Source organism: Xiphophorus maculatus, chromosome 18 (genome assembly GCF_002775205.1).
Source record: "Xiphophorus maculatus strain JP 163 A chromosome 18, X_maculatus-5.0-male, whole genome shotgun sequence".
Lineage (NCBI taxonomy): Eukaryota > Metazoa > Chordata > Actinopteri > Cyprinodontiformes > Poeciliidae > Xiphophorus > Xiphophorus maculatus.
In genome coordinates, this window is record NC_036460.1 from 21,580,829 (window position 1) to 21,600,265 (window position 19,437).

Here is a 19,437-nt window from a genome sequence, read left to right on the forward strand (position 1 = left end):
GGTTACTCCAGAATAAAATAAAATACAGTATAAAATATGAATATAAATATAAATATAAAATGTAAAGTGCAGGACTGACAGTAAAATGGAAGTTACTTAGCTCTGTACATGTGCAAGGTATAAAGTGGAGACCAGATTTTAAGTGCAGTCCAGTTAAGATCCTTAGGCAATTGTTAGTTTTTAATGTCCGTTTTGTGAAAGTGGTATCTTACTTGTTTCTACTGAATATTCATTCCATTTTTCCTATTTTCTAATAAACTGACCCTCTTGAAATCCCAGTTTATATATTTTTGTTTTTATCACAGATATCGCCTCCACAATGCACAGTCACTGGTTGTTCCTGTTTATAATATATTCTTGTGATGGCTTTCTCACTTGCTGAAAGCACTTTTGTTTTTACCAAGTATTCATCTTCACTTTGTAATATGTCATGTGTAAGACACCCCAAATAGAGTGTCCTACATGTTCCGAGTATTTCTTATACTATTATTCTTTTCAGAGTTAAACATATTTTACGCTTTGAAGCTTTTTCAAATGTTGTCAAATCAATCCCACAATGAAGCAGAGCTTGAGCTGTTTTGCAAAAAATTTTGACTCTGGATGTGAAAAGCTGTTTGAGCCATATCTCTAAAAGACTCGCAGCTGTTGTTGTAGTGAAATGTGGTTTAAAAATTGTGAGGCGTTTGGGGCACGTCCCACTGGGGGGAGACCTAGAGGAAGACCCAGGACACGCTGGAGGGATTATGTTTCTCGGCTGGCCTGGGAAGGTCTTTGGATTCCCTTGGAGGCCCAAGTGACTGGGCAGAGGGAATTCTGGGCCTCTCTGCTTAATCTGCTGCCTTGACCCAACCCCGGATTAAATGGATGGATGGATTGGCTGATCGCAAACTTTCCTATTAACATTCCACTAAAGTTACTGTCTACAATTAATCTTTTTGTAGAGTACATTATGAAAAAGCTGAACATGCGATGAATTCAATTATTCAACTGTGTCACTATATACAGCCAGTATTGTTTTTCTGACTGTAGGAGGTGTTTCCATGGAAAGCTGCTCCGCCTGTCCTGCTGGCCACTACTGCTCCTCTGAGGGCCTTGCTAGCCCCAGTGGTCTATGCTCTGCTGGTTTTTATTGTCCATTTGACTTCTCCTCAACTACTCCATATGCCTTCCTCTGTCCCAAGGTATATTTATTTACGTACACTTCAATTTACTCTTCCGCATTTTTTGTCCTCTTTTATGTCGTTGGATCTGAATACGCTGCATCGTTAATTATTAATGCCCTGCCAAATTGGATGCATCTCCTTGGATGTGCCTCTTATTGTGTTCTTTTTATCCTAGGGCCACTTCTGTCCTGAGGGATCAGCGTTGGCCTTGCCGTGTCCTACCGGAGAGTACCAACCGAACCCGGGCTCTGAGAACTGCGTCCCGTGCCGACCTGGATTCTTCTGTGAGGAGGCTGTGGTGGGAGACCCGTGGCCCTGCCCTCCACACTCGTTTTGCCCTGCAGGTGGGATATGGAAAGTTTTATTTCCAACAGGAGGTATGTAACAATTGTTTTACTACTGTGACTTTTTCTTTAGGGACAATGGTGCCGCAGCCCTGCCCTAACGGGACGTACACCCATTCCAACCAGACTGGGTTACAGGAAGAGAAGGAGTGCTTGCCTTGCCCTCCAGGGACGTTCTGCAGGTACTCAGGAAGCATCTTGCACCATGCGTTGCACGTGTCTCACTGTCACACTCTATATTTAGACCCACACTCCACTCACATTATTTGGCACATTTACATCCAACATGCACCAACACATGCTGAAAGGCAAGTTCTGACTTCATCTTTCACTTTACAGGTGGACATCAGGAAGCTAAATCATATTGAGAAATTTAGCTGTTCTTGTTATGCACTTCTATTATAAAATTACGGAGTGAGAAAACAATGGTATTAAGTACCATCCTATTCATTTAAGTGCATATTTTAGTACCTACCAATGATTTTGTGTGTTTGATTTTGTCATGTTTTCATAGGGCTGGTAAGATCCAGGGTTTTTGCGCTGCAGGATATCTGTGCATTTCTGGGAGTGCAGAGTTCACCCCTCAGGGGTCAGTGTCTAACATGACCCACTGCCAGTGGGGTGTGCAGTGTGCTGGCCCATGCCCACCAGGTATTATGCATCAATAAAATGTTCCTCAGTTTCTTTTGGTTCTTGAAGTTTCCAGTTATCAGTCTTAAAAGGAGCTTTTTTTATTTTATTTAGGCTTTTATTGCCCTGAAGGTGCAGAACAGGCGCAGCTGTGTCCTGCAAACACAGTCAGGAGCTTCGCAGGGGCAGTGAGTCTGAAGGACTGCTTACCCTGCCCTCCGCAGTATTGGTGCAAACCTGGTAAGTTGATGGTACGCATGCTAGAAAAGTTTAGTTTGCAATCAAAAATGTAATCAGAATTTACTGAGATTTTAGACTAACAGAAAGAAGTGTGTACTTTTAAAGTGGAATGAAATGGCTGTATGCTTTACAAACAGTGCTTGCAAATTAAATCTGAAATCTGAATCTTTTTTGGGGTATGTCTGAAATGTTTGGGACAAGCAAAAAAAAAAGTTCACATAGTCTTATTTGTGGCCTGCCATAGCAATGCATGGCAGTCACCTATTGTTCTACACCTCAAAATTACTGCCGCTTCCTACTACCGTTAATGCGGCTTGTACCGCTGCGTGCCCCCTCACAATATATATATCAAAATGTGGGGCTCAATCCCGTCAGGGGAGCTATTACTTTTGTTGGCATTTTGAGTGGCAACATAATTAACAAAAAACGAGCCAAATTCAACTCAAAACAAAAGTCTTACTGACACAAAGCAGTGTCAGTAAGACTCAAAATAGACATACAATTTAGTCTGCCCCTCAGAGCTGCTCTTTAGAACTACAGTGATGGCAGAATGTCAGAACTACAGACATGGTGGAACAACTGCTATAAACTCATTGCATCTCTGAATAGTGCTGTTTATGGTATATCTTATATGCATATCATCTTGTGGTGGCAAAAGCAACAAAAAAAAACCCAGTATGCTCTGGACTTAAGATGGAGTAGTCCAGGAGGCATCCTGACCAGATGCCTGAGCCACCTCAACTGGCTCCTCTCGACGTGAAGGAGCAGCGGCTCTACTCTGAGTCCCTCCCGGATGACTGAGCTTCTCACCCTATCTCTAAGGGAGAGCCCAGACACCCTACGGAGAAAACCCATTTCGGCCGCTTGTATCCGTGATCTCGTTCTTTCGGTCATGACCCAAAGCTCATGACCATAGATGAGGGTGGGAACGTAGATCGACCGGTAAATCAAGAGCTTCGCTTTTTGACTCAGCTCTCTCTTCACCACAACGGACCGGTACAGGGCCCGCTTCACAGCAGATGCTGTGAATCCGCCTCTCCCGCTCCCTTCTTCCCTCAGTCGTGAACAAGATCCCAAGATACTTGAACTCCTCCACTTGGGGCAGGACACCCTCCTGACCTGGAGAAGGTACTCTACCCTTTTCCGGCTCAAAACCACGGCCTCGGATTTGGAGGCACTGATCCTCATCCCGGCCGCTTCACACTCGGCTGCGAACCGCTCCAATTGTTTGAAGACAATTGATTGAAATTAATTTTAATGTATCAGAATATGGGATACAACACCCACCACACTTTACAAATGTAAACATGTAAGTTTCTGTTGGTCTATTCAATACAATCCCAATAAAACTGGTTAAAAATTCAAGGGGAAGGGTTAGTTTTGCTGGATGCACTTCATCTACTTGCAATATTGATTGTATGCCTGTAAGAGGGACTTCATATGTCTTACCAGAACCATTCAAACTTAGCAGCAACAACAGTTGTACCATGAAAGCATTTTTGGCTGATTACTGTCTGGGGTTTCATTGTTTGCAGGAGATCCAGTCGTTCATCTGTGTCCGCCTGGTCATTACTGTGATGGTCTGCCCGGCAGTGACTTCAGCGGTGGTACCGGGCCCCGGCCGTGTCCCATATTTACTTATCGAGCCTCCCCAGGAGCGGGCAGCAAGGGTGACTGCCTGCCCTGTCCTTCTGGTTCACACTGCAACACCACAGGTACCATGTGAAGACCCTTTAGCAAAAGTTTTAATTAAACATGCATGTTACCATTTTATTTTTATTTACCTTACTTACGTATATCCTCTATGTTCTATTAAGAATAACAAAGTGAAACTCACCTTGTACTTTCATCTGGTGGACTTGAATTAGAATTTTTATATTTTAAATTCATTCACAGCAAATTTTCTGCAGTTATTTTCATATATGTATATATATACAGTATATGCTCACTCACTATAATATTTTTGCTTCTGACACTGCCTGAGATAAGAGTGAAGGAAATGCAATGCGAGGGGAAGCACTGAATTTAAAACTTGTCACTTGAGGCCACAGAAATAAATGAGTTCCGGAGTTTCAGAGAAAAAAAAAAAATTCTAATCCCCTTTACAAAAGCTCGAGGCTTGAAACTAAACCCTATTGTAATTTCAGCTAATGGATAATGCGCAGCAGATAGTTTCCCTATCCATTTCTCTACTGGTTTTAAACGACCTCCCTTTTTAAATAACAAGAAGCAAGGATATTCACGTTTGAAACAGTAATTTTAATATGTCTGAACCTTGAGGACTATGTTACTTAATTTTAAGTTCTGTTGAATATGTGAGGTTGATGATGCTGCATTTTTATTCCTTCCTCGAGGGGTTTCACTTAAATTTAATGTTTTTTAATTCTCTCAAATTCAACAGCCAGGCAGCTGCTGCAGTGGCCATCCCCTCGAAATAGGCTGGTTGATGACAGGAGTAAAAAAAATAATAAATTAGTGCAAATTTCACATAAAACATACTAAGTGTGACAGGAAAAAAGAAGAAGAAATATCTAAGGCAGCAAACACATTCCCACAACACTGCATGTTTGTAACAGTTTTCTTTTTTTTATTTTATTTTTGCTTTTCACGCTGGTGTTGGTTTCCTTCCTGATAGAAAATTAACAAATTTTAACGGCTGCCTGTCTGAAGCCTGTGCATATTGAACAAGGTTTGACTTGGAAAAAGAAAAGAAAACTTCAGTGACAAAAACTTGCCAGTCATTGAAAGAAAACTTGATGAGTACAAATGTAATACAGCAATTTGGAGGAAAACAATCTTATTTTGTTAAAAAGTCTATGAAATTTAAAACAAATTTACAGGCTGGCCATTGTGGAGATTAATTTACCTCCCTATAACCCCCCTCTAACTTTTGGGTTTCTTTAGGACTTACAGAGTATACCAGTAGTCCCTGCCCACCTGGCTTCTGGTGCAGTGGGACTGGACCCCCCATCCTCTGTCCAGCAGGGACCAAGAGGCAGCTTCCTGGAGCCGCTGCACCCAACCAGTGTGAATTGTGTGCAGGGGGAACCTTCTGCCCAGACCCTCGCGTGACAGGAAAGCCCAACGTGGAAGGAATCCCCTGCAGGGCCTCGTATCAATGTCCTGTTGGTAGGCGTGTCCATAAATATTGACTTTCTAAACACATCCAGATGAGGTCCTGGTGTTGTAATGAGCTTTTGACTGCACTCCAGGTGCAGTTTCAGAGAGGTTGTGCAGAGCTGGCTCGTTCTGTGGACCTCAGACTGCTGAGCCTCAAGTGTGTCCAAAAGGTTATATTTGTCCTGAGGGATCGTATTCATATGACACCTCTAAACAACTGTGAGTACATGAAGGATCCATCAAACTAAAGTGTGTGTTCAGACCCAAAAACACCCTGTAATTTTGATTTAAAAAATCAGTTGTTAAAATGTGGACTTTAGTTGATTCTACAAGGGTTGGATGAAAGCTTTATAAATAAATAATTTTGCGTCACCCCACAGATGTCCATTTCCCTACTACTGCCCTGCCAACAGCTCTGCCATGAAATCCTGTTCTGGAGGATCCATGCCTGTCAGCACGAGCGCTCTCAGAGGATCACACAGCAGCAGCTGTAGCTTATGTGAAGATGGCACTTATCGTCCATATCTTTCCCCGAGTCTGCAGTGTCTCCCATGTCCACCGGGATATTACTGCCCTCAAGGTGCTGAAACAAAGCAATTCTAAATTATTATCTTTTGAATTTCCAGGATTTGATTTTTTTGTTGTTGTTCCCCAAATTTATAAAGGCACAGAAGATTACAAAACTAATCCCTGCCCTCATGGACATGTATGTGGGAAGGGATATGCCCAGCCAAAGTCCTGTCCACCAGGCACGTTCGGTAACCGTACCCGTGCAGAGAAAATGGACGACTGTCACCCTTGTCCAGCCAACACTTTTAACCACCTGCCTGCCCAGAAGGCTTGCTTTCTATGTGGCAGCTCCTCCTTCTCAACACCTGGTTTGTTAACAAAATAATTATAGAAATAATATTAATCTACTTTTTTCCCTACATTTTATTTTATTGTGGCACAATGTACAAAACCACAGTACTTTAAAATTGGATGCAATGCTTTTCTTGTTTAACTGAGACACTTTTAATCAAAGTTCAATTGTAAAATGTATATAAAAAAGTGAACTGAAGTGAAATTAGTTTTTCCTCTGACAGTCAAAGTTGTCTCAGTAAGTGTGTTACAGAATGAGACTTTAGCATCAGGACTGAAAGAAACTCTTGTAAACGAGATTAGTTTTTTTTTTTTTAGTTTCTTTATGTATTCACAAAACGCAATAGTTGCTGTATATATTTAAAAAATGTTGTTATTAGGTTAACAATTAATAGTTAAAATAAGCTAATTCTGCTTTTGCTAGATTTAAAAATACACTATCTGTACTTTATGTAATGAAACCAGTTATTTCTTTAAAATGGAAAAAGTTGAATTTTTATGATTTTACAGTATTTCTTTTTCCAAAATATTATTTTTAGGTTCCGTCTCGTGTACCTGCATTGGGAAGAACCGGGCTTTCCAGTATTCTGATGGATCGTGTCTGTGCAGGACTGGTTTCATCTACTACAATGAGCTGGACTTTAAAAGTTCTACTTCTGACAGTGAACTAGACTGCCAACCTGAGGCCAGTAAAATTACATACATAGTTTATGCTGAATATCTTAGAAAGCTTACAGAATATAGTGTTGACCAGAATACTTGCATTAAGGCCGATATTTGTGTTTAAATTTATTTATTGTTTTCTAAGGATCCAAACAGAAGTGATGCAACAAATAGCAACATTCTTTTGTTTGAAGCCAACTCAGATGTTAGTGTCTCTGATTTTTTTGTGTGTGTGTTTTTTTTAGGTGAGCAGACGGTGCAGCACAGGAGAAATACGAGTAGCAGCATCCAGAGAGTGTGTCTTACCCTCCCTCCACTCCTGTAATATCACCTGTGGATCTCATGGAGGAATCCTGGATGTGGAGATGGGCATGTGAGTCTTATTATTTTATATATATTTTTTCTGATTTAGTACTGATTTAGTTTGCCATGCAAAACCTACTCCAGCCCATGACGCCCAAGTTTGAAATTTTCATCTTGATATGTCTGATATTTTCCTGTCTCCTGTCTTATCTGCGCCTGTCCCAGCTGTCGGTGTGAGCGATATGTGTCCGCAGAGGAGATTTGCAATACTTCTTGCCTCTTCAGGCTGCCTCAGCTGTCTGCCGAGCTCACGCAGGACGGCGACTTGCAGCTAAGCCTTAGAGAAAGAAACAGCAGGGTCTGGGCAAAGGTGAGAGAAAGCTGACAAAATGATGATTAGCTACACCTTAAAAGCACAGCAAATCATCTCATCCAATCCAGTTATTTACCATGCATACTTTTGTTATCCTACATGTGCATATAACTGAGAAGGATATGTGAAAGCTGGTACTGGGAGATAAAAATAGACACAATTCATTATCAGGATTGTAATGATAGAGCTGAGTAATTTTTCAGACCGTATTGTTTGCTTGGAATAAGAATTTTTTTGGAAAGCTATGCACAAGAAGTATTAGTCCCGACTTATTACTTACCGTATTAAATAACTTGCAGTTTCAGACATTTTTTATTTGATTGTATCTGGAGAAATTATGAATTATCATTTCTTTGTGACAAAAAGAAAAGGAAAAACTGTTTATGCACAAAATAGTTTCTCAGTCTGATCTGTACTAGATGTCTCAACATGTATAACTGTCCACATATTTTTTACAAGGTAAATCTAGCGCTATTTAGGCTTACGGAGAAGGTTTTGTATTACTGTCAGAGGTCATGATTCAGTATGGGGATCCAAATGCACAAATGAGAAAAAAAATATTGTCACAAGAAGCAATAAGGGGAATTAACTTTGATAGTCAGCCTTTTTATAAAAACTGCAGGTGACATAGTTACTTGATTTTGCTGTAAAATGGCCCCATGTACCTGGAAAATACATAATACCCCCTTTAAACAAGTAAAGTTGTTAGAAGAAACATTTAAATAAAATCTTTTGACCGTCAGCATGTCATAGCTCTGAAAATCTCCTGATGGAGGTGCCCAGGAGGCTTAATGATGAGATATCCCAACCACATCAGATGACTCTTTTCGTTGGGAAAGATGAACATTTTCTCTACGATCTTCCTCTGGATGACTTTTTTCTTCACCTGAAGCTAAGCTTAGCCACCCAGAAAAAGTTATTTTTAGCCACTTGCATCTGAGATATTTTTCTATCAGTCATGATCCATAGCCATAGGTGAGGTTTGGAACGATAGCAGAGGTTTTCACCATGACAGATCAGAGGACCGCCTGCATTACTGCAGACAAGCCCCAAGCTGTTTTTCCATGTAGATCCGTTCTCAAAATAAAATCTGGCGCCACTGTCAACCAAACTTATTTTGCCATTGGATGTAGTCTCAACATTAAATATGGTGAGATTACTTTACAAAGTGTCACAGCAAACATTCAGGTAACTTTCAAATGTACATATTTGATCAACAAAATTGATTAAATATTTTTCTTCTCATAGCGCTGGTAAAAACGTAATATTGTAGTACAGTGAGAAGAAAGGTGCTGGTACTGCTTCTCACGCACATTCTTATACACACTGATAAGATAGTTTTTAATAGCTGTACAGTAATGCAAATACAGTTTTTTGGAAATATAGTTAAAGGTGCAGTCTTACAACGGAGTAACCAGAAAGGATACAGTTAAATGATCTTTTTTCCCCTAAAAACCATATTTATAAAATTATTTCACTAGTACTATGACAACGTGTTGCAGTGCCATTCTTGTTCAGTTGGTTTTCCTTTCCTTTTTACTTCCAGAAAATAGAAAATGTTTTGGGTCCTGATATCTACGCACAGACATCTGGAAGAGTACACTTAGTGCAGTTTACCACTGAAGGACTCTTTGGTTGGATTCCCCTCCAAAGAGATCTTGTCAATCTTTTCCTTTCAGGTAAGCACTGGTTAGAAGTTTACATACACTAATCATCAGCATAAATGTCATAATTAGTCTTAGGCATTTTGTGATATATTTCAACAACTAATTTTTCAGGCTGGAATGATGGAATAACATGCAACTTAATTGAATTTGAAAGAAGAGTAGGCATAATTTATTGTAGATGTTCTTTTATCCAGTAATTAATGGTCAACATTATACTTACAGATTTAAATACATAAATAGACCATCTCCAATATTTGTAATGTGGAATTTCAAATAATACTTTCTCGCAAATTCCCTGTGTAAAAAAGAAAGGTTTCTTCTATTTCACTCTAAATTTAATTCTCAGTGGGAATCTATGTACAAATTGTAAGTATAAATTAAGATATATTTATTGATATAAATTATCTTCTCTCAGATTCTGTTTTTGTAAACATTGAAGTTGGCTTGAATATTTCTTAAAAAAACCCAAGATCAATTCAAAGTTTGTCATATTCATGAAGTGTTTCTTTTTTAGAACCAATTGATATTGATATAAATACAAGATCTAGAAAGAGGAGAGACACTGAAGATGATGAGAATAAGGCTGATGCCCTTCCTCGGATCCCGAATCCTATCGCCTGCCTTTCCTTGGGTGACATGCTCGTTTTTCATCTTACCATCAACCACACTGGTATATTGTATTTTATTTACTTTAACAATCATTTATCATACTGGTGAGATTACATATGTTTATTTTAGCTATACCAATGATATTTTAACTTTATTTAAATCTTTAGATCGCCCTCTAAGCCACTTCCCAGTGTACCAGAAGGACCACCTGTTTAACAGTAACCCAAGCTGGGACTTTGGAGCCTTCAGACATCTGCAGATCCTCATGAAGCAAACAAAATTCAACTCTTCAATGTAGAGTCGACTCCACACAGTTTTTAACTCTTTCAAATTACATTTTGCAAACAGTTTTTTTTTTCATCTTTTCTCCTCCCTCTCAGGTTTGCTCATGTTTTTTCAGAAGCAGGAAAGTATGTGTTTGTGGACAGTGTTGTCCCCGAGTGGAGTATTGTCGTGGTGGTCAGTAGGGAGGGGACAGAATGTGACACCAGGGCTGCCGCGTTTCAACCCATGACTCCAGGACACTTGGTCAAATATGGGATTGTAAAAAATCACCGCCTCAACCTTCTGCCTGACTGGGGACTCATTGTTGGCAAGCTGTTTTAATTTATTTTTAATGATTGACTTCGTTGAGTAAGTGGTACAGGATTATTAAGCGCTGGCTGTGTGCAGGGATCCTGAGTCTGCTGTTGGTCCTAGTTGTAGTCCTGACCACAACTGTGCTGGTTCTGCGACCCAGCAAAGCGAAACTCGTTCCCCATTGGAAGATAAAACCAAAGTGGCGCAGCCTTGGAGAGCCTTTTTGCCCAGCTGAGTGTGTTTGCAGTAGAGAAAGGTGTGTATGGGTTACAGATATGCTAGAGCACTATTCAGGCAGCTTTTTCACACTACTTTTTAAAAACTGCTTTTAAACTACATTATGGATATGTTTATTTTCATTGCACAAAGACGCAACAGTGAACTTGGCAACAAAATTTGTTTCTTGGCTACCAGAGTACAGAGAAAAATAAATACAGAAATAAGTGACAATTTATACTCATATACACATTTATGCACATATTTACATACAAATGTTTTGTATGTTTTGTACCTGGCTTCAGGTAAAGAAACAAGGGTGAAGCAAAAACCTTTTGCTATAACACGTTACAAATTAAAACAGTTTTATAACATGAAAAAAAGATTACTGCTTACTTTTACATAACACACATTTTTTATTGTAGCTGTTTTATTTTTATTCAAACATGAGATATTTATTCTACTGCATCAATAGTATATTGCACCATGTTAAGAAATAATTCTTAACATGGTGCTACGTTAATAATCTCACACAGTCAGTTTTCTGTTTACTTAAAATTGGATACTCATGTCTATTAGCATATTATTTTCCCCTCTTACTAACTAATAACAAATACAGAATTAATTATTTTTAATTCTATTCTTCTGTACAATCCCTGCTCATTGTGTATTACCCACCATTCAGTTTGAGGTTTTTTTTTGGTTCCAAATTATGGATAAGGCAAAGATTCATCACTTATAAGCCTGTGGTTATACTATTAAGATAATATGCAAATCAAAATGGAGGTTAGAAACCTCTGGGAATTGAGTCATTTTATCAGCTAGAGTGAAACAGAGGGATTTAACCCTGTGGTGTCCAAAATCAGTCCTCAAGGGCTGATTTTGGTTCCTTTTCTGGTACAACACGCATGAATTAAATGATGGTTTATGAGCAGGCTTCTGCACCATTACCTGCCGAGGAAGTAGCTGGCCCATTTGAATCAGCAGTGTTGAAACAGAGACATGTGTAAAACTGCCAGGACACCCGACCTTAAGGACACCTGTGATTTAGGATTTTTTCTTGCCAAGAAACACAATTATGTCTGTGCCTCTCCGGCTGATTATGTTGTGATAACTGCCTCTGAATGGGCTGAATCTTCTTAGTGTAAGCAAGCTTATCACAGTGTCACTAGCATATTAATGAGCTTGCAACATGCTCTGTGCATGCATAAAATTGAAATTGATTACCGGTAACAGGTTTAAAGTAGACTGATCTGTTTAGCATTTCTATACACAATGTTTTTCAGTACAAAATTTGCTCTACATTACATACAAGAGTGGTTATGGTAATTACATTCTAAAAGATAAACTTGTACACAGATGTTACTTAGCACTATTTTTTCAAGCATTTTTCTGCTGATAGCCCAAGAAAATAAGCTCAGGAAATAAGACACTTATGATTAGCTACAGACTTTCCTTCCTTCTTTCTTTCCTTCCTTACTTCCTTTCTTCCGACTATACTCCATATATTCTGGAAAATAAAATCAGCTTCCCAATGAGCTTAGAAGAACTACTTTAATCCCACTATTGCCAACTTCGAGATTTTGTTACTATATTTTAAAAAATTTCAGACAAAAAAACTTCTGCATCTGACAAAACTGGTATTGACAGGTCAAACTTTAAAGATTGTGATCGGATAGAGAACTGCAATTGGTGCACCTGCAGTCATATAATCCTTAATCAAAACATCTTGTGAAAACATGTGAGAGATTTAGGAATCTTCAGAAATCTTTCCTTTATTCATGTGTTTTAGCATAGCTGTCCAGAGTCAAGGCGGCGTTCTTGCCAGTCGAGGCGTAGGTGAGGGAGCAGAAGCTGAGGAATCTGCAGTCATAAAGGGAGGTAAGCTCTGTTTGTACTGAGACCTTTTTCATACAAAACCATCTAATTATTTCCTTAATCTTTCTTTAAAGCTGCAGTAGGTAAGCTTAATAAAAATATTTTTGTACATATTTGCTAAAACTGCCACAATGTCAGAACAGTGTAGTATGAGATGGATGCTTACTAGCTTGCATGTTCACACCAGGCTCCACTGTGGGGAAAGAGCTGTAATGATGCAGAGAGCAAGGAGGAGGGTGTGAGCTCCACATACAGCGTGATTGGTTCGTTACAACCTCCTCCTGGCTCTGATTGGTTGTTTCTGGCCAGGAGTTGGTGTATTTCTGCAGATGGCAGTAGGACCTCAGGGAGGAGACAGAGGAGCTTGATTTTTTCCGCCCACGATTATCTGTCTCATTTTACACTGTCAGGACAAAGTGTTAATTTTACTTATTACGTAAAAGCATATTTTAATTAAAAAGTTACCTATTGCACTCTTAAAGACTAAAATATCTTTTAAGAAAATATTTTAGTCTTTAAGGCAGAGGTCTGGGGGAGGATTATCAAACAAAAAGAAAAATTAGTTATTTTGATTAATTTCTATTTCAAATTAAGAGTCGTCAGAAACACTTAACTAACTTTTCCTTTAGTGTTTGTTCTCTGCATGTGTAATCATTTGCTATTATGCTCTGCTGACTGATAATGGTGCTGACCCTAATGTTACTCAGTTAGTGTGTATTGCATTATTCATTCAGCTTCATAGGATGGTTATAATGAGATCATCATCCATGACAGCTCCTAGTTAGCAGCCTATTCTGAATTAGATAGATAAAAAGAAAATAATGGGTAATGTTAGACTGTAATGAGTTGTCCTTAAATCATTTATATAAAGAGAGAGCGAGAGAGAGAGAGAGCCCAGTGAATCGACATGTGGTCAAATTAAGCAAAGTTTTTACTTCAAGATACAGAGATACACGAAGATCATTTCACAATTACTGATGATTAATTCTCTCGTTTAGGAAGTGTGTCAGGTTGCCTGGATCTGGAGGAGTTTAATGTGAAGACTCTTTATGACAAACTAGAGGACCAGAACCTCCACATCGCCGCCCAGCTGGCCAGACATCGCAAAGACATGCAGGAATTTTATAGGAATATATGCCAGCAGGCTGAATCACTCAAGGTTTAGTGGCTTATTTTTGTTTTTAGCAAGTAGGTGGACTTGCACTCAAAATATATCAGAGGAATGAAGAAAACTGTGCATTTTGTTTCAGGATGTGTTTGAAAATATGGACAGTAAAAACCTGAGTCTCCTTAAAGAGATTCTAGTCCATAATGTGAGGAAGGATGTGTTATCACACACTCACATCGGAGAGGGAGACAACCAAGGTGAGAATAAATGCACGTATTAAATAATTAGTTAAGCTCCATAAATCCAAAAATATGACAACTTTTTTTAAAAACACAATGTTATGTTATGGTCAAAGAAAGATAAATTATGTACTTTCCTATTCATAAAAGTAGATGGACCCATTAATAACAAAATAGAAGCTGCAACTAGAAATTATAGTTATTATTCCCATTATGTCGTTATTCTGAGGAAGCTTCTGGATAATCTGTTAAAAAAATAAGGAAAAAAATAAATGAAATCTTGTTAAATTAGTGTTTTGTAATTTCATTCAATATCTGGTGAAGGGATGGACGAACAGATGGACAGATTGTTTGCTGATACCTTTTACTGCAGTTCTGGCTGCTGCTCTGAAAACATGGCCAGTCTCTTTGTATAAAATATGAAGAACACTTCAGTGCAGTTTCACCGCAGCACATTACAGCATTCGACCATCTGTTGTGTGTAATCACTGCAGTCCCTTCTGCCTTAGTCTAATTGCTCAGTTAACAGTCTGTGTCTGACTGTCTGAGGTCTGGAAACCTGAAGATCAAAAAACATATTAGTTTGTTTGCTAAATTCAATAGAAAATAAAAAGGACTAAAAATATATATGCTCTATGATATTCAAAATCCTGTCTATCATATTGAGTCTATGTTTTAGACTCAATTGGCAGCATTATGCCAGGTCTGTGTGTGTACCAGTGGTTCTGGTCAGTGGATAGTAATATCAAAAAAATTGAGAACTTCCACTTTTTTTTTAGTACATTTCAACTCAATAGCTAAATGCTTACAACTTGGACAGTTTAGAGTAAATTTAAACGTAAGCACACTTAACTTAATAATACTAATAATCTAAGTTGTTTTATCAGCCCACCCAAACTATGGGTGGGCTGATCGTAGATTTAAAACTATGATCATAAATGTATGTGGTGCATCAGCATCATCATCATCAAGCAGCCGGCCTACTGATGTTTTTACAGAAAATATTAATAAAATGCCGAGCATAACAAATTTTCAAATCTTTAGGATAAACATGAATAATGAATTGAATAAAATGCTTTTATTAGTAAAGCAATAAATGCTTGTCCAAATTTGGGAGGTACTTATAATTAGACAATTCTAGTAAAAAAAAAATGCTGCAGCAAACCAGAGTAAAAATGAATCAATATTGTCCTCATCTCTGGTTTCTCAAAAAATACAATCCATCCCTCTCCCTTCTAGTCTTTCATTACATACAAAACAAGTTTAATTGTTTCTCTAACTACCTTGATGATCATAATTATGTTATATTATATTGGATGTGGATGGATGGAGAGAGGATCCAGTATATGTCAAACAAAATCACTATTTTCACTTTATCAAATATTCACAGAGAGAATTGATTTCATGTGATTGAAATAACATAAAATCAACATAATATTGCATTGTAAAAATGACAACAGTAGTTTTTGTGAGATTGCTTTTCATTTGCTGCTTTACCACGTCTAATCTTTTAGATGCCATTCTTCAGCACCAGTGCATGCATTTAGCCATATTTTTGTTTGCAATGTTTATAAGTCCATTCAGATTTTTTTCTAGGTTAAGGTCCTGTTGTTCAAATTGAGAATGTAATTCTTTTAACACTGCTGTAAAAATGATCTCCCGTAGCATTTAAACTATTTTGCTTTAAGACCCTAAAACTTTTAAAATGCCTTGTGTTTATTCTGTATATTTTCATGAAAGCAGACATTTCCACCAGCCAAGCTGAGGCCTCTGTGTCTTTACTGGGAGCTGTTCTTAGATCAGTCGAAGCTCTTTTATGTAAGCTGACAGCAGAAGCTTGGCAGAACCAGGATCTGTGTGGTCTTCCATATTGTCATGGTTCAAGAGACTCTGAGGCTCAGGTTGGATATATGCAACCTGGTAACACCAATATGTCTTTTACACAGGTAATATAGAAACACTTGCTAATTGCTTCAAGCATATGTTGAGAATGTAAAAACTGTATCCCCTTTTTGTTTGCTTTCCCCAGTGCTCATCAATGTCTATGAATAAAGGAGAAGCTATTTCTCACGAGACAGGTCAGAAACAAATCTTTAAAAGTTGAGGGTTTTTTTCTCTGTTAAATAAATCAGGATAAAATAGTACTTGCGCTAAGATGCCGTTTCTCTGTTCTCCAGACTGCACACAGACAGCTGCTTCTTGTTTCAGTGAAGACAATCTATCCAAATTGGTCACCGTATCTCCTTTGTTCAAAACTCTGCAGGACATTCAGCAGTCTTTACAACAGCTTATCACAGATGAGTCACATCAGCATTCCCATAAAGGTGCAAAAACAAAACTGTCTTTTAGCTTGAAAGTAAAATTCACAATAAACTATGTACAGTGTCTTGCAAAAGAAAAAACACCATCACATTCCTATCAGTTAGTACTTTTATTTAATCAACCAAATGCAAAATAGTGCATTGTTATAAAATAGAAAGAAAATGGCAGTTTCAACTTTGTAGGACCACCATTTTCTGTATTTATAGATGAACTGCCCTCCTTGGCAGTTCCACCTTGCCTGCTGTTGGTGGTCAGAGCGCTCAGTGGTGCTGATTGTATGGCAGCCTTGCTCCTGTCAGTCTGCCGACTGGAGCCAGAGTGAATGGGTGAATGACTGGATGTAATGGACAGTGATTTTAAAGCACTATGCAAGTACAGGCCATTTACCATTCTGAAGGCCGTTGGTGGCACTTAGTTGTTTCAGGGAAGAGTTGAATTACAAATGAATGCCAATTCGATTATTTGGAATAAAGTTTTTAAAAATAAGAAACCCACAAGTCATTTTCCTTCCATGTGAAAATGATGTGCTACTTTTATTGAACCTGATTAAATGTATTTACTGCAAGTTTGTGGCTGGGATGTAACAAAAGATGGGAAACGAGGGCTTGAATACTTTTGCGAGGCACTGTATCGTAAATTCCGATGCATCAACTCCTGATTCACCATTTCTCTGTTATAGCAGAAACGGGGACTTCAGTCCAAGAGAACCACAACGAACGTCTAATTCCAACTGCACTGGACAGCCTGTCTCCACAGCATTCGGCTGTTTACCTTTTTGGTTGTCACGTGGTGCAGTGGCTTGCAGATTCCCCCATGTTCCCCTCTGTGCTTCTTTTGCTGGCAAAGTCGGTTCCCTTTTGCTCATCTTCGTCTAACGAGAATCCCCTGGGTCATTTCACTGGGGACTTCTATTTTGATCCAACCAATCAAATCCTTTATCTGTCAGAGGCAAAGCTTCAGCATGTGGGACACTTTATTGCTGTCATTCTGCTGTCCATGGCCCGCATAGCAGTAGGTAATAAAAAAAAAGGTAAAAGAGAGTCCTGAATGTCATGCATAACATTATAGGCTGGGCAATCATCTTTGAGCAGTAACTATGTAATCTTCTTCGGCAGCAGAAAGATTAATTTGTGTTGTTTTTTTTTATCCAGGATCCAAACCCCAGAGGTTTCTGCAAGCTCTGCATGAAGCCATTTCAGCTGTAAGCCTTCAGCTGTTCAACCTTTCTTTTAAATGGAGCCCAGCAGAAGTGTGTGAGAGTAATCTGAAGCTCACTCATCATCCTCACACAGTTTGAAATGTAGGCTGATAACTTTTTATTGCTTCTTTCTTCAGCCTAATTTTGATGCATTAGGTGGGCGGCATGGGGCATTAGTGGAGCAATTTCTCAATATCAGAGTTCCCTCTGAAGCGCGCTTCACTGAGCCCCTATTAGCTAGAAGGTTGGTGTGAAAAACTAAAAATTACAGCAGAGAATGTTGGATGCATTTATTATAAGTAACTTTTCTCATCTTCTACTTTAGACTTGAAAAATATAAGTATTTTAAACTGGAAGATCTTATCTGCAACCTCAAACAAAGATCAACTCCAAATACAGGTATGGCAGTTTTTAATGTTCAAGTTCAAGTTATTTTGTAGGCTTATTGTTGTTTTTACACTTTATAAAAAACAAATGCAATATAAGGCACTCAAATAACTTGCAAAAGACTTTGAAAATAGAACATTTACAATTTTCAAACATTTGTCTCTCTACATTCTATCCTGATATCTGCCACAATAATTATACATATTAAGGCTATTAACAGTTCAGTCAAATTCAGAATAGGGAATATAGTTTAAAAATGCACAACACAGTCCATCTTCGGTCTGCATTTTTTTATCCATTGCTTTAATAAGAGAAGGTAAACCTAATCGTAGACTTTGCAAAGCTCAGCAAATGGAGCATGAGCTTAACAGAGCAGAAAAAAAACTACAAGCAAGCTGCTGAGATACTCTCAAATAGCTCCATTCAAATAAAGATGAGCACAGAGATGGTGTGATAATAAACCTCCACCTGATGCTAGCTCTGAGAAATTAGCTCTGCCTCTTCAGGTTTGTGTGTCTAAAACTAATTAATAAATTTATTGGTACGTAGTAAAACAAATTAAATATAGTATTGATCAAATATTTTTGAAATATGCCTTTAGTCATTAGAATGACACTACTTATAAAGTAATTAACATTATTATTTCATAAAACTACATTTTTATACCTGATTAATCCTTCAGAGCTCTGCACTCATTAGTAATGTCAACTGGTAATGAATAGTAATTCATTAGTAATTACTACTAACTAGTAATTACTAATCCATGCCAGAGAGAACCTAGGCATGCATGCTCATTCAAAAGCTAGCTCTGCACAATAAAGCCAGTATTCAAACCCATGACTTTATGGCAACACACCAACGCTGCTGTTACCAATTGTGTGTAAAAGATGTGTTTCTTATGCATTTGCTAAGTATAAAGAAACCAAAAAGTAGAGAGAGGACATTATAACAGTCGAAAACAGTGCTTTTTTAAATAATTACAACACTAGGAATAAGCAATGCTTTGTTGCTTTAAATAAAAGCAATAAAATTGTGTCATGTATTTCAGTTTTTCATTTTTCCATTTGCCTTCAGCAGTTTCCACAAAAAACAAAAACAAAAACAAACAGACCATCCTTAAGTCTACTTGGAAAAACTATACTTTGAATGGTCAATTCAAACTTTCTCTTCTGGTGAGATTTTCAGAGCATAATCTATTTTGGGTCCAGATAGTGAAACAATTATGTTCCATTAATCTGCTAGAATAATGCGTCTCATAGATAAATGGATGAATCCATTTGCCATATCAGACTCTTTTTTTCTCATTTCTCCACTTCCACAAGCTATAAACATCATTAAACAATTGTGGGTCTGGAGAGAAAGTCAATTATTGCCTCCCTAATGAGTTTAGAGAGCTTTTGTTTATGAGAAATTACCCAATATCCCAGTACCAGTGAGTGCTGAGCACACAGGGGCTATTGTGCTAGAAAAGCAACTACATACTGCTCTGTTTATTAATTGCTTATGTCATTATTTACTTTTTTTAAGTGTATGGTTT

General features: G+C 38.1%; 1 protein-coding gene across 1 annotated transcript in view; it reads left to right on the forward strand.

Moving 5' to 3' along the window:
* The window catches only part of LOC111612029 (zonadhesin-like), a 45,835-nt gene that overhangs the window by 22,124 nt on the left and 4,274 nt on the right, over positions 1-19,437 (forward strand). Inside the window, exons 37-64 of the mRNA XM_023351710.1 lie at positions 1,030-1,181; positions 1,339-1,507; positions 1,581-1,689; positions 2,022-2,158; positions 2,252-2,377; positions 3,913-4,092; positions 5,282-5,506; positions 5,590-5,716; positions 5,878-6,077; positions 6,163-6,375; positions 6,898-7,043; positions 7,267-7,394; positions 7,550-7,694; positions 9,244-9,376; positions 9,879-10,034; positions 10,141-10,267; positions 10,354-10,565; positions 10,646-10,808; positions 12,561-12,649; positions 13,645-13,805; positions 13,897-14,011; positions 15,734-15,939; positions 16,023-16,071; positions 16,171-16,317; positions 16,995-17,330; positions 17,467-17,564; positions 17,651-17,757; positions 17,839-17,912. Of these exons, the coding sequence (XP_023207478.1) occupies positions 1,030-1,181; positions 1,339-1,507; positions 1,581-1,689; positions 2,022-2,158; positions 2,252-2,377; positions 3,913-4,092; positions 5,282-5,506; positions 5,590-5,716; positions 5,878-6,077; positions 6,163-6,375; positions 6,898-7,043; positions 7,267-7,394; positions 7,550-7,694; positions 9,244-9,376; positions 9,879-10,034; positions 10,141-10,267; positions 10,354-10,565; positions 10,646-10,808; positions 12,561-12,649; positions 13,645-13,805; positions 13,897-14,011; positions 15,734-15,939; positions 16,023-16,071; positions 16,171-16,317; positions 16,995-17,330; positions 17,467-17,564; positions 17,651-17,757; positions 17,839-17,912 (4,230 nt within the window). The remainder of the gene's footprint in view (positions 1-1,029; positions 1,182-1,338; positions 1,508-1,580; positions 1,690-2,021; positions 2,159-2,251; positions 2,378-3,912; positions 4,093-5,281; positions 5,507-5,589; positions 5,717-5,877; positions 6,078-6,162; positions 6,376-6,897; positions 7,044-7,266; positions 7,395-7,549; positions 7,695-9,243; positions 9,377-9,878; positions 10,035-10,140; positions 10,268-10,353; positions 10,566-10,645; positions 10,809-12,560; positions 12,650-13,644; positions 13,806-13,896; positions 14,012-15,733; positions 15,940-16,022; positions 16,072-16,170; positions 16,318-16,994; positions 17,331-17,466; positions 17,565-17,650; positions 17,758-17,838; positions 17,913-19,437) is intronic.